Source organism: Puma concolor, chromosome B1 (assembly GCF_028749965.1).
Source record: "Puma concolor isolate L17-30 chromosome B1, mPumCon1.1.hap2, whole genome shotgun sequence".
Classification (NCBI taxonomy): domain Eukaryota; kingdom Metazoa; phylum Chordata; class Mammalia; order Carnivora; family Felidae; genus Puma; species Puma concolor.
In genome coordinates this window covers 151,286,458-151,306,866 of record NC_141670.1, presented here as the reverse complement: position 1 = coordinate 151,306,866, position 20,409 = coordinate 151,286,458, and the positions used below count along the sequence as shown (strand labels likewise).

Genomic DNA, 20,409 nt, shown 5'->3' with positions numbered 1-20,409 from the left:
TGTTATAGTTGCTTTATTCATGATAGTCAAAAATTGTACACACTTCAAATGCCCTTCAGTGAATGAATGGTTAAACAAATTGTGGTACATCCATACCATAGAATGCTACTCAGTAATAAAAGAATGAACTATTGACACACATAACTTGGATTGATGCCAATGGAAGTATGCTGAGTGAAAAAGCTAACCTCTAAAGGTTTCATAGAGTATGATTCCATTACCATTCTTGAATTGACAAAATCATAAACATATAGGAGAGATTAATGGTTACCAGGAGTTAAAGACTGAGGACAGGGATAGGAAGGAGCCAGGTGGCTATGGGTAGTTTGAGGGATCCTTGAGATCAAACTATGCTGTACCTCATCTGTTGTGGGGATTACATAAATCTACACATGATAAAATTACAGAATTAAACACATACATACCCACATAACTGCATGCTTTTAAAGCTGGTGAAATCTGAATAAGGTTGATGGATTGATGGAGTGTCTCAATGTTGACTTCTTGGCTGTGATATTATATTATAGCTAAGCAAGATGTTTACCATTGTGGGAAACTAGGTAAATGATACACATGATCTCTCTGTTTTATATTTTACAACTATATGTGAATCTATGATTATCTGGGAAAATCTTAAACTGTTTTTTTTAGATGGTAAGGAATTTCAGAAAAGAGGATGTTATATTCACTTGAGGGAGTCAAGAAAGACTTCCAGGAGGAGTCCTAACTAAACAAGAAATTGGCCTATTCTATTATTTTAATTATCTAATGATCAAGTACCAATTGTTTAAAACAAGATTGCCATTTAATTAAAGTAATAATTATAATAGCTACCATTTCTTGAGCACCCACTATGTGCCAAGAACTCTGCTAAGCACTTTCAAATGTTATCTCATTGTAGTCTCTACAATCGATCATTTGAGGTAATATTATTATCCCTGTCTTATAAGGGAGTATATTGAGGTTTAGAGTGTTTAATCACCTGGCTTAAATCACAGTTAATGTAAAATCTGGATTACTTCTTAAAGTCAATGTGTAAACAATAATAAAGCTATGTTTTCTGCATAATATAAAAATAAAGCAACACATTGAAAGACTATGACATACAAAGCACTTTACTAGGTACTGTGGGAAGAGAGATAAAAGATATAAAAGGAACTGCATACCGCTTATACACTTAATAAATGTTATTCCAGTCATGACTTAACTTTCTCCAATGACATAGTTAAAATAGACATGTTCAAAAATGCTGAAACCCTCCATATGTTATCTTTTTTCAAAAGAAGTTATTTTAAAAATATGACCTGCCGTATTCTCTATTTCTCTGTGCACATAAAGTTTGAACTACTGCTCATATTTTCACTGTGACCCAACCTCTGTTTCTCAAATCTTTTGTAAAAGATAGTATCAAAAGTATTTCTCTGAGGACTATGATGCCATTGTGAAATTAAACTCCTAAAATTTCTCCTTAATTTAAATCTCTTCAAGTTGGCTTGCAGAAGAAATTCCTCACATCACATGTTATAAATTTTTAGTTTGGAAACTCGCCTCCAGAAATCTGGAAAATATTGACCATGATGTCAATTTATGTGTACTTATTTTTAAATGCCTTCAAAGAGAGGAATTGTATTCTTTTGCTTTTATAAAAAAATCCCTAACAGAATTTCTACTACGGTTTTTAGCACTTGAAGATCCAGACATCTTTTTCTATCTTCCCACAGCTTACAGGTGCCATCTAGAGGCCCAACTACAGAAGATACTGAAACAGGGGGTCAATTTGGAATAGAACACTGAGAGTAATTTAGTTTGAAATGTACTTAAATCTTTGTTTAAAATTCATCACTTGCCTCAATTTTATTTTTTTCAGAATATTAAATGAAACAAAAATATTTTGTGCAAAATATCAAACACGTCCATTCATGTCAGTTTTCATCTTATTTTAGCCAAGTGCCTAAATTTTATCAGTTCATATGCCAATATTATTCAGGTCAATAAAAGTCAAATTTTTCCTACTGATTGTGGTTTTCAAAGTGGTTATGGCCCAATACAGAATTTGGTGAATAGCTATATATGAGCAGGTAAGGGTAATGAAAACTTTAGTGAAATCTCACCATTAACATGGCATGAGTTCTAACTTCATGATGGCCTAGATCACTTGCGTGTTATGTCTCTCACAGCTTAGTAAATTACCAAAAATAAAATTATGAAAATGGCTGATATTTGGCTTTCCGTCTTCAGTTTTGTATGTAAGCAGTTAGCAATTCTGTGCCATACTAGACACAGCAGGGAGGATATCTTCTGATCCAAGCCCAGGGAAGTGCTCAGGCCACGGGCTGGTAAAGCAGGTAGCAGGCAAAGATGTGTAATCATCTCCAAATGGAGGTCTCATTTCCATTTGCATGACTACAACTATACATTAACACCTGGACCTTACTCCCTTCCAGGCTTTGTAGCTGGAAAAGCTTTAATCACAAGCACACAAGCCCTTGGTGATAGTTCCTTTTCGTTAAATACTAATTCTCTCTTCATTCTCGTCTAGTCAACCACAAAAAAATCTTAATACATAAGGTATACTGGTCGTTCTTAAATGAATTTTCATAACCTCAGATTTTTAAAGCATTTGCAATACATTGTAGTGATATTTTCCCATCTTCCCCTTCTTCATGGACTATCATAATATCAAGTAAATGGATGATGTTTTCATTATAATATATTGATACTTTCAGTAGTGCAAGACTAAATAAATATTATTTGCTTTAACTTAGAACAAGTACATTATATAGAATCTGTATAATTATTGTAGGTCACAGGAAAACAGAATTGTCCCCACACTTATCACTGTAGATGTTAGCTAGAAATGAAAATAAAACTATATCTTGGTTTCTCTGTACTTCCTTAATTCCCATTCTTTCTCCATCATTAAGTGTTTTGTATTCTGCTTTCTGTTTGCTTGACCTGTCATAATGAATATTATCATTTTCCTCATTCCTTTAAGGAAAAAGAAATTCCTAATACTTTTTTGTACATAAAAATATAGTTCTTTCCTTTTTACATTTCCTTTGACCCTTTGTTCTGCACCTTGAAAGCAGAGATCTGAGATGAGAGAAGTTGGAAAAATGAAAGAAGGAATTGCTTCAAATTATATATATATATATATATATATATATATATATATGCATAATATGCATAAGAAATTTACGTCAACAAGCCAAAATTTTGATGGAAAAGCTTCTAGAAAACAAATGAACGCAAATTGGGACAGAATCTATCTGACAGAAGCAGGACGTTCAGTGTGGAGCAGAGGTAGGAAGGAAATATGTGCATCAAGCAAACAGGTTAGTTAGATGGGTCATATCCAAGTGACCTGCAAGACTTCTGCAATTCTGTATCTTTGAGAATAGCCTATACACAAAAATGTGTTCCATTCTACTAGATTTTTCTCTCTTAGATACCAGTTTTGGAATGGATCCAGTCTCGGAAAGCAGTCACTCTAGTATAAACACCAGGCTTGTTAGGTTGTCCACATTCATCTCCCCAGCTCACTATTCCAGCAAGATACCAGATATCTCTAGCATCTGGACTAACCAGTGGTCCTCCAGAGTCACCCTACAGGAGAAGAGAGAGATTGGTAACTAATAATTCAGTTCATTATGGCAATTTTTGTTATTTTTCTAATTTGATTTTAATGAAAGGGAAGTTTTCAAAAATCAGTGTGCTGAGATGCAGAAGTGATACCCTGTCAGTATCACAGTATCAGTGTGCTGAGATGCAGAAGTGATACCCTGTCAGTATCACAGTATCACCCTGTCAGTAATTCACATAAGGGAGGAGATCCACTACCTGAAGCATTAGCTTAGATTCAGAGGTGGGTACACTGAGATTAAAGGAGACATCTCTTTGGAGAAGAGTACTCTTATCTGGTACATCTGAGACTATAATTCCTCATATTCTTTATCAGTGTGACATAGCTCCCAAAAGAAGGGTGGAGAGTCTATTACTGATAAAAAAAGACAGACACTAGAGTCAGACACCTGGGTTTAAATCTCAAGTCTGGCTCTTCCAGCCGGCTAAGACCTTTAATTTATATATTTGTAATGCTCCTAATAATACCTACCTCTGATGATAATTTTGAAGATTAGATAAAACAGTAAATATAAAGTGCTTAGCATAGAGCCTGGCATAAAATAGAACTTAGTAAATACATATTTAAAACCACAAATTCCAATTGTTTATGCCTTGTAAACTCCCGAGGGCTGTTTCTTTATATAGCTCAGAAAAACAAGGTACAGGCTGATCTTGCCTCAAAATCATGGGGTCTTTAGTACTGACCACCCATTAGGTGTTCAGCACTCTATGGAGTTCTGAATTAACATATTATCTAATTCACTCATGTTAATTCTGGCAACAAAACATGGAGCAAGGTTTCATTTTCTCCATATTAACAATGAGGAAATCAAAACTTAGAGAAATTAAGTATTTTGCCTGATGGCACATGTATTCAGTGGCAGAATTGAATTTGAATCCAGAGTGTTCTAACTCAGACATTTGGCTTTTCCCCTCTGCATTATACTAACTTCTTTGTGCATTTTCTTTTGTTCATGTAAACATATTAACTAATGCTAATAGTAACTGAATTTGGAATAATGTGTTTGTAATTTTTAAATCAATTCACCAATAAGTGTTGATGTATAGCCTTGTAGGTGGTAGGATATACAAAAAGAGTGTACGTACAGGTAGCATCCAAATAAATCATTTTGATAATTAAAACCCAAGCCTATATGAAGGCAGAGCAGATTAGGGTGCAGAAATAGACATTACAGAGACAACAAAATTTAAATCTGCTTAAGAGACGGGAAAAAATGAGTCTGAGAATAAAGCAATTAATGGAAAAATCAGAATAGCTAACAGATTACAAGATGCATCAGGTGATGTCCACCAGCAATTATCAAAAACGGAAAGATAGTCTGTCCTACTGAAACTAATTAGTTCACACATTATCAGGGAATTAAGTCATTATAAGATGGAAGTTGTGATGGTTTATATGTGTTTTGTCTTAGGCATGGATGCCAGAACAATGGGAGTAAAATTATGCCACTCAGAAAAAGAGAAAAAAGCTCTCAACTGAGCTGTTGCACAGGTAGAAGTCTTTGGGGCTCTCAACTGAGCTGTTGCACAGGTAGAAGTCTTTGGGGCTCTATTTTTAAAAAATATTTTAAAGGTGTCTGTGTCCTATCCGGAAGCGATGGACAAATTCCTAGAAACATATAAACTACCAAAACTGAAACAGGAAGAAATAGAAAATTTGAGCAGACCCATAACCAGTAAGGAAATCGAATTAGTAATCAAAAATCTGCGAAAAAATAAGAGTCCAGGGCCAGATGGCTTTCCAGGGGAATTCTACCAAATATTTAAGGAAGAGTTAACACCTATTCTCTTGAAGCTGTTCCAAAACATAGAAATGGAAGGAAAACTTCCAAACTCTTTCTATGAAGCCAGCATTACCTTGATTCCAAAACCAGACAAAGGCCCTACTAAAAAGGAGAACCACAGACCAATTATTCTGATGAACATGGATGCAAAAATCCTCAAAAAGATATTAGCCAACCAGATCCAACAATACATTTAAAAAATTATTCACCACGACCAAGTGGGATTTATACCTGGGATGCAGGGCCAGTTCAATACCTGCAAAACAATCAATGTGATTCATCACATCAATAAAAGAAAGGACAAGAACCACATGATGCTCTCAATAGATGCAGAGAAAGCATTTAACAAAATACAGCATCCTTTCTTGATAGAAACCTCAAGAAAGTAGGGATAGAAGGATCATACCTCAAGATCATAAAAGCCATATATGAAAGACCCAATGCTAATATCATTATCAATGGGGAAAAACTGAGAGCTTTCGCCCTAAGGTCAGGAACAAGACAGGGATGTCCACTCTCGCCACTGTTATTCAAGATAATACTGGAAGTCTTAGCCTCAGCAATAAGACAACACAAAGAAATAAAAGGCATCCAAATCGGCCAGGAGGAGGTCAACCTTTCACTCTTTGCAGATGACATGATACTCTATATGGAAAACCCAAAAATTCCACCAAAAAAACTGCTGGAACCAATCAATTAATTCAGCAAAATCACAGGATATAAAATCAATGCACAGAAATCAATTGTTTTCCTATATACCAACAATGAAGCAACAGAAAGAGAAATCAAGGATCGATCCCATTTACAATTGCACCAAAAACTGTAAAATACCTAGGAATAAATCTAACCAAAGAGGTGAAAAATCTATACACTGAAATCTATAGAAAGCTGATGAAAGAAATTGAAGAACATAAAAAAATGGAAAAATATTCTATGCTCCTGGGTAGGAGAACAAATACTATTTAAATGTTGATACAACCCAAAGCAATCTACATATTCAATGCAATACTTATCAAAATAACTCAAGCATTCAGAGCTAGAACAATCCTAAAATTTGTATGGAACTAGAAAAGACCCTGAATAGCCCAAGCAATCTTGAAAAAGAAAACCAAAGCAGGAGGCATCACAATCCCAGACTTCAAGCTGTATTACAAAGCTGTAATCATCAAGAGAGTATGGTACTGGCACAAAAACAGACACTCAGATCAATGGAACAGAATAGAGAACCCAGAAATGGAACCACAAACGTATGGCCAACTAATATTTGACAAAGAAGGAAAGAATATCCAGTGGAATAAAGACAGTCTCTTCAGCAAGTGGTGCTGGGGAAACTGGACAGCGACATGCAGAATGAACCTGGACCACTTTCTTACACCACACACAAAAACAAACTCAAAATAGATGAAAGACCTCAATGTAAGACAGGAAGCCATCAAAATCCTCGAGGAGAAAGCAGGCAAAAACCTCTTTGACCTTGGCTGCAGCAACTTCTTCCTCAACACGTCTCCGGAGGCAAGGGAAACAAAAGCAAAAATGAATTACTGGGACCTCATCAAAATAAAAACCTTCTGCACAGCGAAGGAAACAATCAACAAAACTAAAAGGTAACTGACATAATGGGAGATGATATTTGCAAAAGACATATCAGATAAAGATATGTAGACATATCAGATAAAGGCATAGATCCAAATCTATAAAGAACTTCTCAAACTCAACACCCAAAAAACAAATAATCCAGTGAAGAAATGGGCAAAAGACATGAATAGACACTTCTCGAAAGAAGACATCCAGATGGCCAACCGACACATGAAAAAATGCTCCACATCACTCATCATCAGGGAAATACAAATCAAAACCACATGGAGATATACCAACTTACAACTGTCAGAATGGCTAACATCAACAACTCAGGCAACAACAGATGTTTGTGGGGATACGGAGAAAGAGGATCTCTTTGGCACTGCTGGTGGGAATGCAAACTGGTGCAGCCACTCTGGTAAAGAGTATGGAGGTTCCTTAAAAAACTAAAAATAAAATAAATAAAATAAAATAAAAACTAAAAATAGAACTACTCTATGACCAAGCAATTGCACTACTAGGTATTTATCCAAGGGATACAGGAATGCTGTTTGAAGGGGCACATGCACACCAATGTTTATAGCAGCACTATCAACAATAGCCAAAGTATAGAAAGAGCCCAAATATCCATCAATGGATGAATGGATAAAGAAGATATGGTATATATATATACAGTGGAGTATTACTCAGCAATAAAAAAAAAAAAAAGAGATGATGGGAGGGAAGATGGCGGTGTAGGAGGACGCTGGTCTTACCACGCATCCTGCTGATCACTTAGATTCCACCTACACCTGCCTAAATAACCCAGAAAACCGCCAGAGGATTAGCAGAACGGAGTCTCCAGAGCCAAGCGCAGACGAGAGGCCCACGGAAGAGGGTAGGAAGGGCGGCGAGGCAGTGCGCGCTCCACGGACTGGCGGGAGGGAGCTGGGGCAGAGGGGCGGCCCGACGGCCAAGCAGAGCCCCCGAGTCTGGCTTGGAAAAGCAGAGGGGCCTGACAGACTGTGTTCCGACAGTAAGCGCGACTTAGCGTCTGGGAGGTCATAAGTTAACAGCTCTGCTCGGGAAGCAGGAAGGCTAGAGGACAAAGGGAGGGAGAGCTGCTGAGCTCCCGGACGACAGAGCTCAGTTTGGTGGGGAAAAAAGGCGCTCGCCAGCGCCATCTCTTCCGCCCATCCCCCAGCCAAAATCCCAAAGAGAACCAGTTCCTGCCAGGGAACTTGCTCGCTCCGCACAAACACCCAACTCTGTGCTTCTGCGGAGCCAAACCTCAGGCAGCGGATCTGACTCCCTCCTGCTGCCACAGGGCCCCTCCTGAAGTGGATCACCTAAGGAGAAGCGAGCTAAGCCTGCCCCTCCTGCCCCTGTGCACCTTGCCTACCCACCCCAGCTAAGACGCCAGATCCCCAGCATCACAAGCCTGGCAGTGTGCAAGTAGCCCAGACAGGCCACGCCACCCCACAGTGAATCCCGCCCCTAGGAGAGGGGAAGAGAAGGCACGCACCAGTCTGACTGTGGCCCCAGCGGTGGGCTGGGGGCAGACATCAGGTCGGACTGCGGCCCCACCCACCAACTCCAGTTATACACCACAGCACAGGGGAAGTGCCCTGCAGGTCCTCACCATGCCAGGGACTATCCAAAATGACCAAGCGGAAGAATTCCCCTCAGAAGAATCTCCAGGAAATAACAACAGCTAATGAGCTGATCAAAAAGGATTTAAATAATATAACAGAAAGTGAATTTAGAATAATAGTCATAAAATTAATCGCTGGGCTTGAAAACAGTATAGAGGACAGCAGAGAATCTCTTGTTACAGAGATCAAGGGACTAAGGAACAGTCACGAGGAGCTGAAAAGCGCTTTAAACGAAATGCAAAACAAAATGGAAATGACGACAGCTCGGATTGAAGAGGCAGAGGAGAGAATCGGTGAACTAGAAGATAAAGTTATGGAAAAAGAGGAAGCTGAGAGAAAGATAAAAAAATCCAGGAGTATGAGGGGAAAATTAGAGAACTAAGTGATACACTAAAAAGAAATAATATACACATAATTGGTATCCCAGAGGAGGAAGAGAGAGGGAAAGGTGCTGAAGGGGTACTTGAAGAAATTATAGCTGGGAACTTCCCTGAACTGGGGAAGGAAAAAGGCATTGAAATCCAAGAGACACAGAGAACTCCCTTCAGACGTAACTTGAATCGATCTTCTGCACGACATATCATAGTGAAACTGGCAAAATACAAGGATAAAGAGAAAATTCTGAAAGCAGCAAGGGATAAACGTGCCCTCACATATAAAGGGAGACCTATAAGACTCGTGACTGATCTCTCTTTTGAAACGTGGCAGGCCAGAAAGAATTGGCACGATATCTTCAGTCTAAACAGAAAAAATATGCAGCCAAGAATCCTTTATCCAGCAAGTCTGTCATTTAGAATAGAAGGAGAGATAAAGGTCTTCCCAAACAAACAAAAACTGAAGGAATTTGCCACCACTAAACCAGCCCTACAAGAGATCCTAAGGGGGACCCTGTGAGACAAAGTACCAGAGACATCACTACAAGCATAAAACATACAGACATCACAATGACTCTAAACCCATATCTTTCTATAATAACACTGAATGTAAATGGATTAAATGCGCCAACCAAAAGACATAGGGTATCAGAATGGATAAAAAAACAAGACCCATCTATTTGCTGTCTACAAGAGACTCATTTTAGACCTGAGGACACCTTTAGATTGAGAGTGAGGGGATGGAGAACTATTTATCATGCTACTGGAAGCCAAAAGAAAGCTGGGGTAGCCATACTTATATCAGACAAACTAGACTTTAAATTAAAGGCTGTAACAAGAGATGAAGAAGGGCATTATATAGTAATTACAGGGTCTATCCATCAGGAAGAGCTAACAATTATAAATGTCTATGCGCCAAATACCGGAGCCCCCAAATATATAAAACAATTATTCATAAACATAAGCAACCTTATTGATAAGAATGTGGTAATTGCAGCGGACTTTAACACCCCACTTACAGAAATGGATAGATCATCTAGACACATGGTCAATAAAGAAACAAGGGCCCTGAATGAGACATTGGATCAGATGGACTTGATATTTAGAACTCTGCATCCCAAAGCAACAGAATATACTTTCTTCTCGAGTGCACATGGAACATTCTCCAAGATAGATCATATACTGGGTCACAAAACAGCCCTTCATAAGTTTACAAGAATTGAAATTATACCATGCATACTTTCAGACCACAATGCTATGAAGCTTGAAATCAACCACAGAAAAAAGTCTGGAAAACCTCCAAAAGCATGGAGGTTAAAGAACACCCTACTAACGAATGAGTGGGTCAACCAGGCAATTAGAGAAGAAATTTAAAAATATATGGAAACAAACGAAAATGAAAATACAACAATCCAAACGCTTTGGGACACAGTGAAGGCAGTCCTGAGAGGAAAATACATTGCAATCCAGGCCTATCTCAAGAAACAAGAAAAATCCCAAATACAAAATCTAACAGCACACCTAAAGGAAATAGAAGCAGAACAGCAAAGGCAGCCTAAACTCAGCAGAAGAAGAGAAATAATAAAGATCAGAGCAGAAATAAACAATATAGAATCTAAAAAAACTGTAGAGCAGATCAACGAAACCAAGAGTTGGTTTTTTGAAAAAATAAACAAAATTGACAAACCTCTAGCCAGGCTTCTCAAAAAGAAAAGGGAGATGACCCAAATAGAGAAAATCATGAATGAAAATGGAATTACTACAACCAATCCCTCAGAGATACAAACAATTATCAGGGAATACTATGAAAAATTATATGCCAACAAATTGGACAACCTGGAAGAAATGGACAAATTCCTGAACACCCACACTCTTCCAAAACTCAATCAGGAGGAAATAGAAAGCTTGAACAGACCCATCACCAGCGAAGAAATTGAATCGGTTATCAACAATCTCCCAACAAATAAGAGTCCAGGACCAGATGGCTTCCCAGGGGAGTTCTACCAGACGTTTAAAGCAGAGATAATACCTATCCTTCTCAAGCTATTCCAAGAAATAGAAAGGGAAGGAAAACTTCCAGACTCATTCTATGAAGCCAGTATTACTTTGATTCCTAAACCAGACAGAGACCCAGTAAAAAAAGAGAACTACAGGCCAATATCCCTGATGAATATGGATGCAAAAATTCTCAATAAGATACTAGCAAATCGAATTCAACGGCATATAAAAAGAATTATTCACCATGATCAAGTGGGATTCATTCCTGGGATACAGGGCTGGTTCAACATTCGCAAATCAATCAACGTGATACATCACATTAACAAAAAAAAAAAGAGAAGAACCATATGATCCTGTCAATTGATGCAGAAAAGGCCTTTGACAAAATCCAGCACCCTTTCTTAATAAAAACCCTTGAGAAAGTCGGGATAGAAGGAACATACTTAAAGATCATAAAAGCCATTTATGAAAAGCCCACAGCTAACATCATCCTCAACGGGGAAAAACTGAGAGCTTTTTCCCTGAGATCAGGAACACGACAGGGATGCCCACTCTCACCGCTGTTGTTTAACATAGTGCTGGAAGTTCTAGCATCAGCAATCAGACAACAAAAGGAAATCAAAGGCATCCAAATTGGCAAAGATGAAGTCAAGCTTTCGCTCTTTGCAGATGACATGATATTATACATGGAAAATCCGATAGACTCCACCAAAAGTCTGCTAGAACTGATACATGAATTCAGCAAAGTTGCAGGAGACAAAATCAATGTACAGAAATCAGTTGCATTCTTATACACTAACAATGAAGCAACAGAAAGACAAATAAAGAAACTGATCCCATTCACAATTGCACCAAGAAGCATAAAATACCTAGGAATAAATCTAACCAAAGATGTAAAAGATCTGTATGCTGAAAATTATAGAAAGCTTATGAAGGTAATTGAAGAAGATTTAAAGAAATGGAAAGACATTCCCTGCTCATGGATTGGAAGAATAAATATTGTCAAAATGTCAATACTACCCAAAGCTATCTACACATTCAATGCAATCCCAATCAAAATTGCACCAGCATTCTTCTCGAAACTAGAACAAGCAATCCTAAAATTCATATGGAACCACAAAAGGCCCCGAATAGCCAAAGGAATTTTGAAGAAGAAGACCAAAGCAGGAGGCATCACAATCCCAGACTTTAGCCTCTACTACAAAGCTGTCATCATCAAGACAGCATGGTATTGGCACAAAAACAGACACATAGACCAATGGAATAGAATAGAAACCCCAGAACTAGACCCACAAACGTATGGCCAACTCATCTTTGACAAAGCAGGAAAGAACATCCAATGGAAAAAAGACAGTCTCTTTAACAAATGGTGCTGGGAGAACTGGACAGCACCATGCAGAAGGTTGAAACTAGACCACTTTCTCACACCATTCACAAAAATAAACTCAAAATGGATAAAGGACCTGAATGTGAGACAGGAAATCATCAAAACCTTAGAGGAGAAAGCAGGAAAAGACCTCTCTGACCTCAGCCGTAGCAATCTCTTACTCGACACATCCCCAAAGGCAAGGGAATTAAAAGCAAAAGTGAATTACTGGGACCTTATGAAGATAAAAAGCTTCTGCACAGCAAAGGAAACAACCAACAAAACTAAAAGGCAACCAACGGAATGGGAAAAGATATTTGCAAATGACATATCGGACAAAGGGCTAGTATCCAAAATCTAAAAAGAGCTCACCAAACTCCACACCCGAAAAACAAATAACCCAGTGAAGAAATGGGCAGAAAACATGAATAGACACTTCTCTAAAGAAGACATCCGGATGGCCAACAGGCACATGAAAAGATGTTCAGCGTCGCTCCTTATCAGGGAAATACAAATCAAAACCACACTCAGGTATCACCTCACGCCAGTCAGAGTGGCCAAAATGAACAAATCAGGAGACTATAGATGCTGAAGGGGATGTGGAGAAACGGGAACCCTCTTGCACTGTTGGTGGGAATGCAAATTGGTGCAGCTGCTCTGGAAAGCAGTGTGGAGTTTCCTCAGAAAATTAAAAATAGACCTACCCTATGACCCAGCAATAGCACTGCTAGGAATTTACCCAAGGGACACAGGAGTACTGATGCATAGGGGCACTTGTACCCCAATGTTTATAGCAGCACTCTCAACAATAGCCAAATTATGGAAAGAGCCTAAATGTCCATCAACTGATGAATGGATAAAGAAATTGTGGTTTATATACACAATGGAATACTACGTGGCAATGAGAAAAAATGAAATATGGCCTTTTGTAGCAACGTGGATGGAACTGGAGAGTGTGATGCTAAGTGAAATAAGCCATACAGAGAAAGACAGATACCATATGGTTTCACTCTTATGTGGATCCTGAGAAACTTAACAGAAACCCATGGGGGAGGGGAAGGAAAAAAAAAAAAAAAGAGGTTAGAGTGGGAGAGAGCCAAAGCATAAGAGACTGTTAAAAACTGAGAACAAACTGAGGGTTGATGGGGGTTGGGAGGGAGGGGAGGGTGGGTGATGGGTATTGAGGAAGGCACCTTTTGGGATGAGCACTGGGTGTTGTATGGAAACCAATTTGACAATAAATTTCATATATTAAAAAAAATCTTTAAATTACAAATGTTAAATATTATAATAAAATACTTTTAAATGTAAAAAAAAAGAAAAAAATGAAATCTTGCCATTTGCAACTATTTGGATGGAACTAGAGGGTATTATGCTAAGCAAAATTAGTCAGTCAAAGACAAATATCATATGACTTCAGTCATATGAGAAATTTAAGATACAAAACAGATGAACATAGGGGAAGGAAAACAAAACTAATATAAAAACAGGGAGGAGGACAAAACATAAGAGATTCTTAAATATAGAGAACAAACAGAGGGTTGCTGGAGGGATTGGGAGGGGGGTGCTAAATGGGTAAGGGGCATTAAGGAATCTACTCCTGAAATCATTGTTGCACTATGTGCTAACTAACTTGGATGTAAATTTATAAATACATAAATAAATAAATACATAAATACATAAATAAATAAACAAATATCAAAGGGATACATGTTCCCCTAATAGCAGTATTATCTATAACAGCCAAGTTATGGAACAACCCAAATGTCCTTTGACTGATGAATGGATAAAGAAGATGAATGGATAAAGAAGATGTAGTGTGTATATATATATATATACACATACATATATACATATTATATACATATAATATACATATGTTATATATATAATGTATATATAATGGAATATTACTCGGTCATAAAAAGAATGAAATCTTGCCATTTATAATGACTTGGATGGAGCTAGAGAGTATTATGCTAAGTAAAATAAATTGGAGAAAGATAAATACCATATGATTTCACTCAGATGTGGAGTTTAAGAAACAAAGCAAACAAAACAAAACACTCACACTCTGTCTGTCTCCCTCTCTCAAAAATAAACATTAAAAAATTTAAAACAAAACAAAACAAATGAGCAGAGGGAAAAAAAGAGACAGGGAAGCAAACCAAGAAGCAGACTCTTAACTATAGAGAACAAACTGATGGTTACCAGAAGGGAGGTGGGGGGGGGGGTTAAATAGGTGATGGGGACTAAGGAGTTCACTTGTAGTGATGAGCACCAGGTGTGATATGGAACTGATGAATCACTATATTCTACACTGGAAACTAAAATTGCACTGTATGCTAACCAACTGGAATTTAAATGAAAAAAGATAAAAAAAGAAAGTGATAGAGAAGTAAGTGTTACTATAAAGGAGATCTTTGTGGTGATGGAATATCTCTCAGCTGGAGTGATGGTTACACACACATACAACACATGTAAAAAAATATGCCATAGAACTAGAAGCACACATTGCACCAATGTCAATTTCCTAGATTCTATATTGTATTATAGGATGTGAGATGCAATGTTTGGGGAAAACGAGGTGAAGAATACATGAGACCCCTCTGTAAACCTTCTGCAAATTATAATGATTTCAAAACAAAAGATGAACAAAAAATTACACAGCATACTACTGGTCAAACCACGTACCTGGCATGCATCTCTTTTTCCTTTCAAGGAGCCAGCGCATAACATTCTAGGAGTTATGGCACCATTGTAAGATCGGGGTTCGTTACAGGTTTTAGTGTCTATGAGATCCACCTGTACTTGCCGAAGATGATTTTGACCACTACCTAAAGACACAAAAATTCTTTATATTTGTAGATATACATATATTCTATAAACCTTGAGAAAATCTTTCATAATTGTTGGATAAGATGGCAATTTAGGATATGTATTTTTTCAGGTACAGTAATATTTGTGAAAAGAATGATTTCCTTACTACTTTAAATGAAAAGTTAGATACTTATGAGAGAGCATCATGTTGTTTAAGTGACTTCTGTTCCATTGTGAAACTTAGAATGTAATTTCAGTAGGGAGAGTGGTGGCTATACGATTCTCTCATCTTCACAATTGAGTATATTAATGATTCCTAATCTCCTATGCAGTTAAATCCCTAGTAAAAACTTCAGACATATTTACTATTTCAGACACCTTACCAAGCACCATGACTACAGTAGTAGTGAGGCACTTGATAGTAACCTAAAGCAATGAAGGAATCTTTGTGTCTTATAAAAGACCTAATTTACAAACAGGGCCTGACTTACCCAGGTCCACAGGACCAATGCACCAGCATATTTTGGCATAATGACATTCCATTCTTTAAAAGGCTTAGAATACCAAACTGGGTTACTATGGTTTGATTTCTCTTCAGATGCTCACCATCATTTTCCAGTGCTCCAAATCCTGTCACAAACATCTCATCCCCTGGTTGGAACTCATGAGATGCATCAGGAAGACAAATCCTATGTACTGCATTTGTGTAGGGGACTGGGCTAGAAAGCTCTGCAACTGAAATATCATAGTCATGTGATGGATACTTGTATTTTTCATGGACAAATATCCTTCGAAGGCCTTGCTTCATCTTTGGAGTCTTTATTGTTACTCCAAAGGAAGCAGTCCATCTGGTTGGGTCCTTATACCTGAGGAAAAAAATATGAACAGCAAATTCCACTTTATTATGCTACCAATGTAAGGACTTATATTACACATTTTAGGCTGCTGGTGTCAACATAAGTTTTCTTTTTAAAATTACAGTTTCTGGGGCTCCTGGGTGGCTCAGTCGGTTAAGCGTCTGACTTCGGCTCAGGTCATGATCTCGTGGCTCATGGGTTCATGCCCCACGTCAGGCTCTGTGCTAACAGCTCAGAGCCTGGAGCCTGCTTTGGATTCTGTGTCTCCCTCTCTCTCTCTCTGCCCTTCCCCTGCTTGCTCTCTCTCTCTCTCTCTCTCTCTCTCAAAATTAAGTAAAAACCTTTAAAAAAATAAAAATAAAATTACAGTTTCTATGTATAAAAATAAACTCTTTCCAATCTGAGAATCTGGCTCAGGAGTAAGGTGAGGTAGAAATGCCACAGTGGTGTGGTTTTTAGGAAATACATGTCACTCTGCACTGAATCGCTTACTCCAGATCCTAGAGCCTTTTGACATTTCTAGGAATCAGTGATTCCAGGAGACATACAGAAAGCATATTTTGTACAGATGCAGGAACAAATGTATTCTATGTACCATGCTCCCTACTCACAAACATACACATTTCTCTGAAAACTGAAAAGGCTACACATAAATTTAACAAAACATTACTATCCTATATACATAGGCATTTTGCATTAGGTTGAAAGGTCTTCATTCCTTGGAATACTTCAGTTGTATAATTTGTTACTACCAAATGTCTTCATATTTAATTATTTCTTGCCATGTAGAATTTCTCCTTTGAGGTCAAATCTGCAATCCACCCAGCCCCCATTCCTGATAGATACACAGCAGAGAGATAAGGCTCTTTGACATCAGGCTCAAAGTCCAAAGATGACTTTAAAATTTCTTTAAAACACCGGCTTGCTTTGACAAATTATTATTTCTTTATCAGTGGATAATTTATCTACATGTATTTTGATGCCATTTACAATTCCCGACCATTAAACCTCTCACTAAGGTTTAGGAGCCTTCCACTCTTTGTGATGTGTATGTTATCTTCATATTAAACTCATCTCTTTCACGGGGTGCCTGGGTGGCTCAGTCGGTTGAGCGCCGGACTTTGGCTTCGGTCATGATCTCACGCTTCGTGAGTTTGAGCCCCCCCCCTCCCCCCCCCCCGCCCCGCCCCAATCAGGCTCTGTGCTGGCGGCTGGAAGCCTGGAGCCTGTTTCAGATTCTGTGTCTCCCTCTCTCCCTGCCCCTCCCTCACTCGCACTCGGTCTCTAACTCTCTCAAAAATAAATAAACATTACAGAAAAAAAAATTTAAACTCATCTCTTTCAAACTTCGCAAGGTATTTCCTTCCTGCCAAGCCCGAGTGCATGAGTGCATTTTGCTTACCCCCAGTCATTCACAAGTTTCAAGACTTACGTTCTAAAGCAGTGAGCGGCACTCACAAGCCACGTGCTATTAATTAAAGTTGCTCCACAGCGATGCATCCCATCCCACTGCAGGCTAGCTTGCCACGGCCATTCTCCCTCCTCTACGGGTGTCCCACCAACGATCCTGAGACTCTGTCTTGAAGTTTTATTCCTTCGTGTCCCACAGCCTGCCAAAGAGAGACAATGCCTTACTTAGCAGTTGCTTCTAAGTATCAAATTGCGTTACTATCTCAATTTTTTTCATACTTTGTGCTCCAATAGTACCAAACATTTTCTCTTGTCCTTACTTTTCCTTAAACTATAGTGGTTCATTAATTTAACATCTATTCATCTTGTAGGATTAAGTCATTCATTACCTCCTCTAGGATGCCTTCTCTAACAATTCCTCTGCCCCCAAACTGGATTAGTTATGGCTTTTTTCATACTTCTATCATCATCATCATTTCTCTCTCTCTCTCTCTGTGTATATACATATATATGTATAAATGTCTGTTTATATATACATGTATATATGCTAGTATAGTTACCAGTACTAATTATATATAATTATATATCATATATACACTAATTATATATATTATTTACATATAAGCATTGTTTATAACAGGGTTTATTATATATGCTAATTATATATAGATACACTAATAATATATACACCAATTGTATACATATACATATATAATATTATATATGTGTATATGTATTGTTTATAACAGGGTTTCTCAGCCTTGGCTGTATTGACATTTTTGAGATGCATAATTCTTCACTGTATCCTGTATATGATCCTGTATATGATCGAATGTTCAAAAGAATCCTTGACCTATACATATTAGATGCCAGTAGCATCCCCCCCACAACCATGATAACCAAAGTCACAGTGGGTCATGATCCCATGGGGGTCAAAATTTCTTTTGCTTGAGACCCATTGCTTCAGAATTATGTGTTCATGCATTAATCTCATACATCTAGTCTCACTAGAGTAAAAGCTGCTTTATGCAGGTATTATATCTCATCCATTTTATATTTCTATTGCTTAATACATCACTAGCACAATAAATATCGGTCGCAAGAATACATGCCATTTACGTAACAGGATTATTCTTTGGTCTCATGTTTAATCAAGCTCATGAATTAACGGATATTCTAAGCTGGTGAGTAGCACATTTCCTTCCATCATTTAAGAAAAATATATTATGTACTAACTCCATAATTATCAAATGTATCCTCTAAATCATGGTGGAGTAATCTGCTGTAGGTGAAGGGAAATACTAGGCCTAGAGTCAGTACTTTTAAAATATAGGTAGGAGTGCCTGGGTGGCTCAGTCAGTTAAGCGTCCAACTCTGGATTTCAGCTCAGTTCACGATCTCACAGTTTGAGAGTTCAACCCCACGTCTGGCTCTGCGCTGACAGCATGGAGCCTGCTTGGGATTCTCTCTCTCTCCCTCTCTCTCTCTCTCTCTCTCTCTGTCTCTCTCTCTCTCTCCCTCCCTCCCTCTTTGCCCCTCCTCCACTCATGCTCTCTCTCTCCCTCAAAATAAATAAACTTAAAAAAACAATAAATAAAATATGGGTAAAGATACTATCTGAGCTTTCAGTAATTTTATCAATACATACCCAACCCCATAGTTGCCTGATATTTCCATAGTATGGGATTAACAATTATCATAAAGGGGCACCTGGGTGACTCAGTCAGTTGGGCATCTGATTTCGGCTCAGGTCATGATCTCAAAGTCCGTGGGTTCAAGCCCCACATTGGGCTCTGTGCTGACAGCTCAGATCCTGGAGCCTGCTTCAGATTCTGTCTCCCCCTCTCTCTGCCCCTCCCATGCTCATGCTCTGTCTCTCTCTGTCTCTCAATAATAAATAAACGTTAAAAACTTAAAAAAAATCATCATTAAGATTTTGTTTAGTGTAGAGTAACAATGAGCTTCTGCCTATAGCTGAAAAATGCCAACATGCCGTTTACTTTTATATAATCTTTAGAAAATGTTTGTAAGAGTATTATTATAGATATCTGCAGCCAGAACACTGAGTCTTTTTTCCCTTCTTTAACAAGTGTACAACTCATTTCCACTATACCTGTGCCACAGACACCCATATATCCACTCCAAAGTTCTCCCAATTTTTTTCATTATTTAGTAATAAAATGTGCTTCAACAATAAGATAAAGCACCATGAGCTGTGCACAGGTCAATCAAACTTTATTCTGACCCTATAATATCACACAAAGTAAGCCTAAATGATCCAGTGTTAACATTCAAGTAATGCAATTTTAATAAATATGTTACACTTACAACTGTTCAGAAAGTTGTCTGTTTCTGTCTTGTTGATTTCTGAAATACACAGAAATGGTGAATAGAACAGGGCCAGCACATCAGGATTTCATAATGCCTCTGAGTACTTTAAATAGGAAAGGCTGGTTAATTCCGTTATAAGACAGAACCTCTAGATTGTAAAAAAAAAAAAAAAAAAAAAAAATAGCAACACAGTTAGTTTATCATATGTAGAGCATGTTCATTACCTTGGAGAAAAGGGAGATCTGAACAGCGTTTTTAAACTTTAGTCTGAATGACAGTCACAGAGAGAGCGTCTTTATACTGTCAGTTCCTGTTCCTCTTCCCAGTAATTGTGATTCAGTAGTTTTATGATGAAACCCAGGAATCTGAGTTTCATACCAGAAATAAGATGCAGTATTTCCCCCTTTTGTGGAAATACTTTTCTAAACCATGGTATTGATTCCCTAAATGCAATGATATTTTTACTGACCATTATTTCAGATTTTTTCCCCACTAAACTCACAGGCATCGTCCCATTTGTATAACATTTTTGAATGGCAGGTCCATAAATCCATCCTCACTCTCACTTAAAAAGAATGTTATCTCTCTAATTTTTCTTTCTGCTGAAATTTG

At 37.9% G+C, this 20,409-nt stretch overlaps 1 protein-coding gene across 4 annotated transcripts in view; it reads right to left on the bottom strand.

The window, feature by feature from the left end:
* The window catches only part of LOC112858718 (transmembrane protease serine 11E-like), a 48,832-nt gene continuing 28,423 nt past the window's right edge, over positions 1 to 20,409 (bottom strand). For all 4 annotated transcript variants that reach the window (XM_086704910.1, XM_086704911.1, XM_086704912.1 and 1 more), the window contains 5 exons: positions 19,795 to 19,833; positions 17,489 to 17,666; positions 15,806 to 16,065; positions 15,074 to 15,216; positions 1 to 3,606 (listed from right to left, as the gene is read on the bottom strand). In XM_086704910.1, coding sequence (XP_086561036.1) covers positions 3,445 to 3,606; positions 15,074 to 15,216; positions 15,806 to 16,065; positions 17,489 to 17,666; positions 19,795 to 19,833 — 782 coding nt within the window. In that variant the 3' untranslated portion in view covers positions 1 to 3,444. The remainder of the gene's footprint in view (positions 3,607 to 15,073; positions 15,217 to 15,805; positions 16,066 to 17,488; positions 17,667 to 19,794; positions 19,834 to 20,409) is intronic.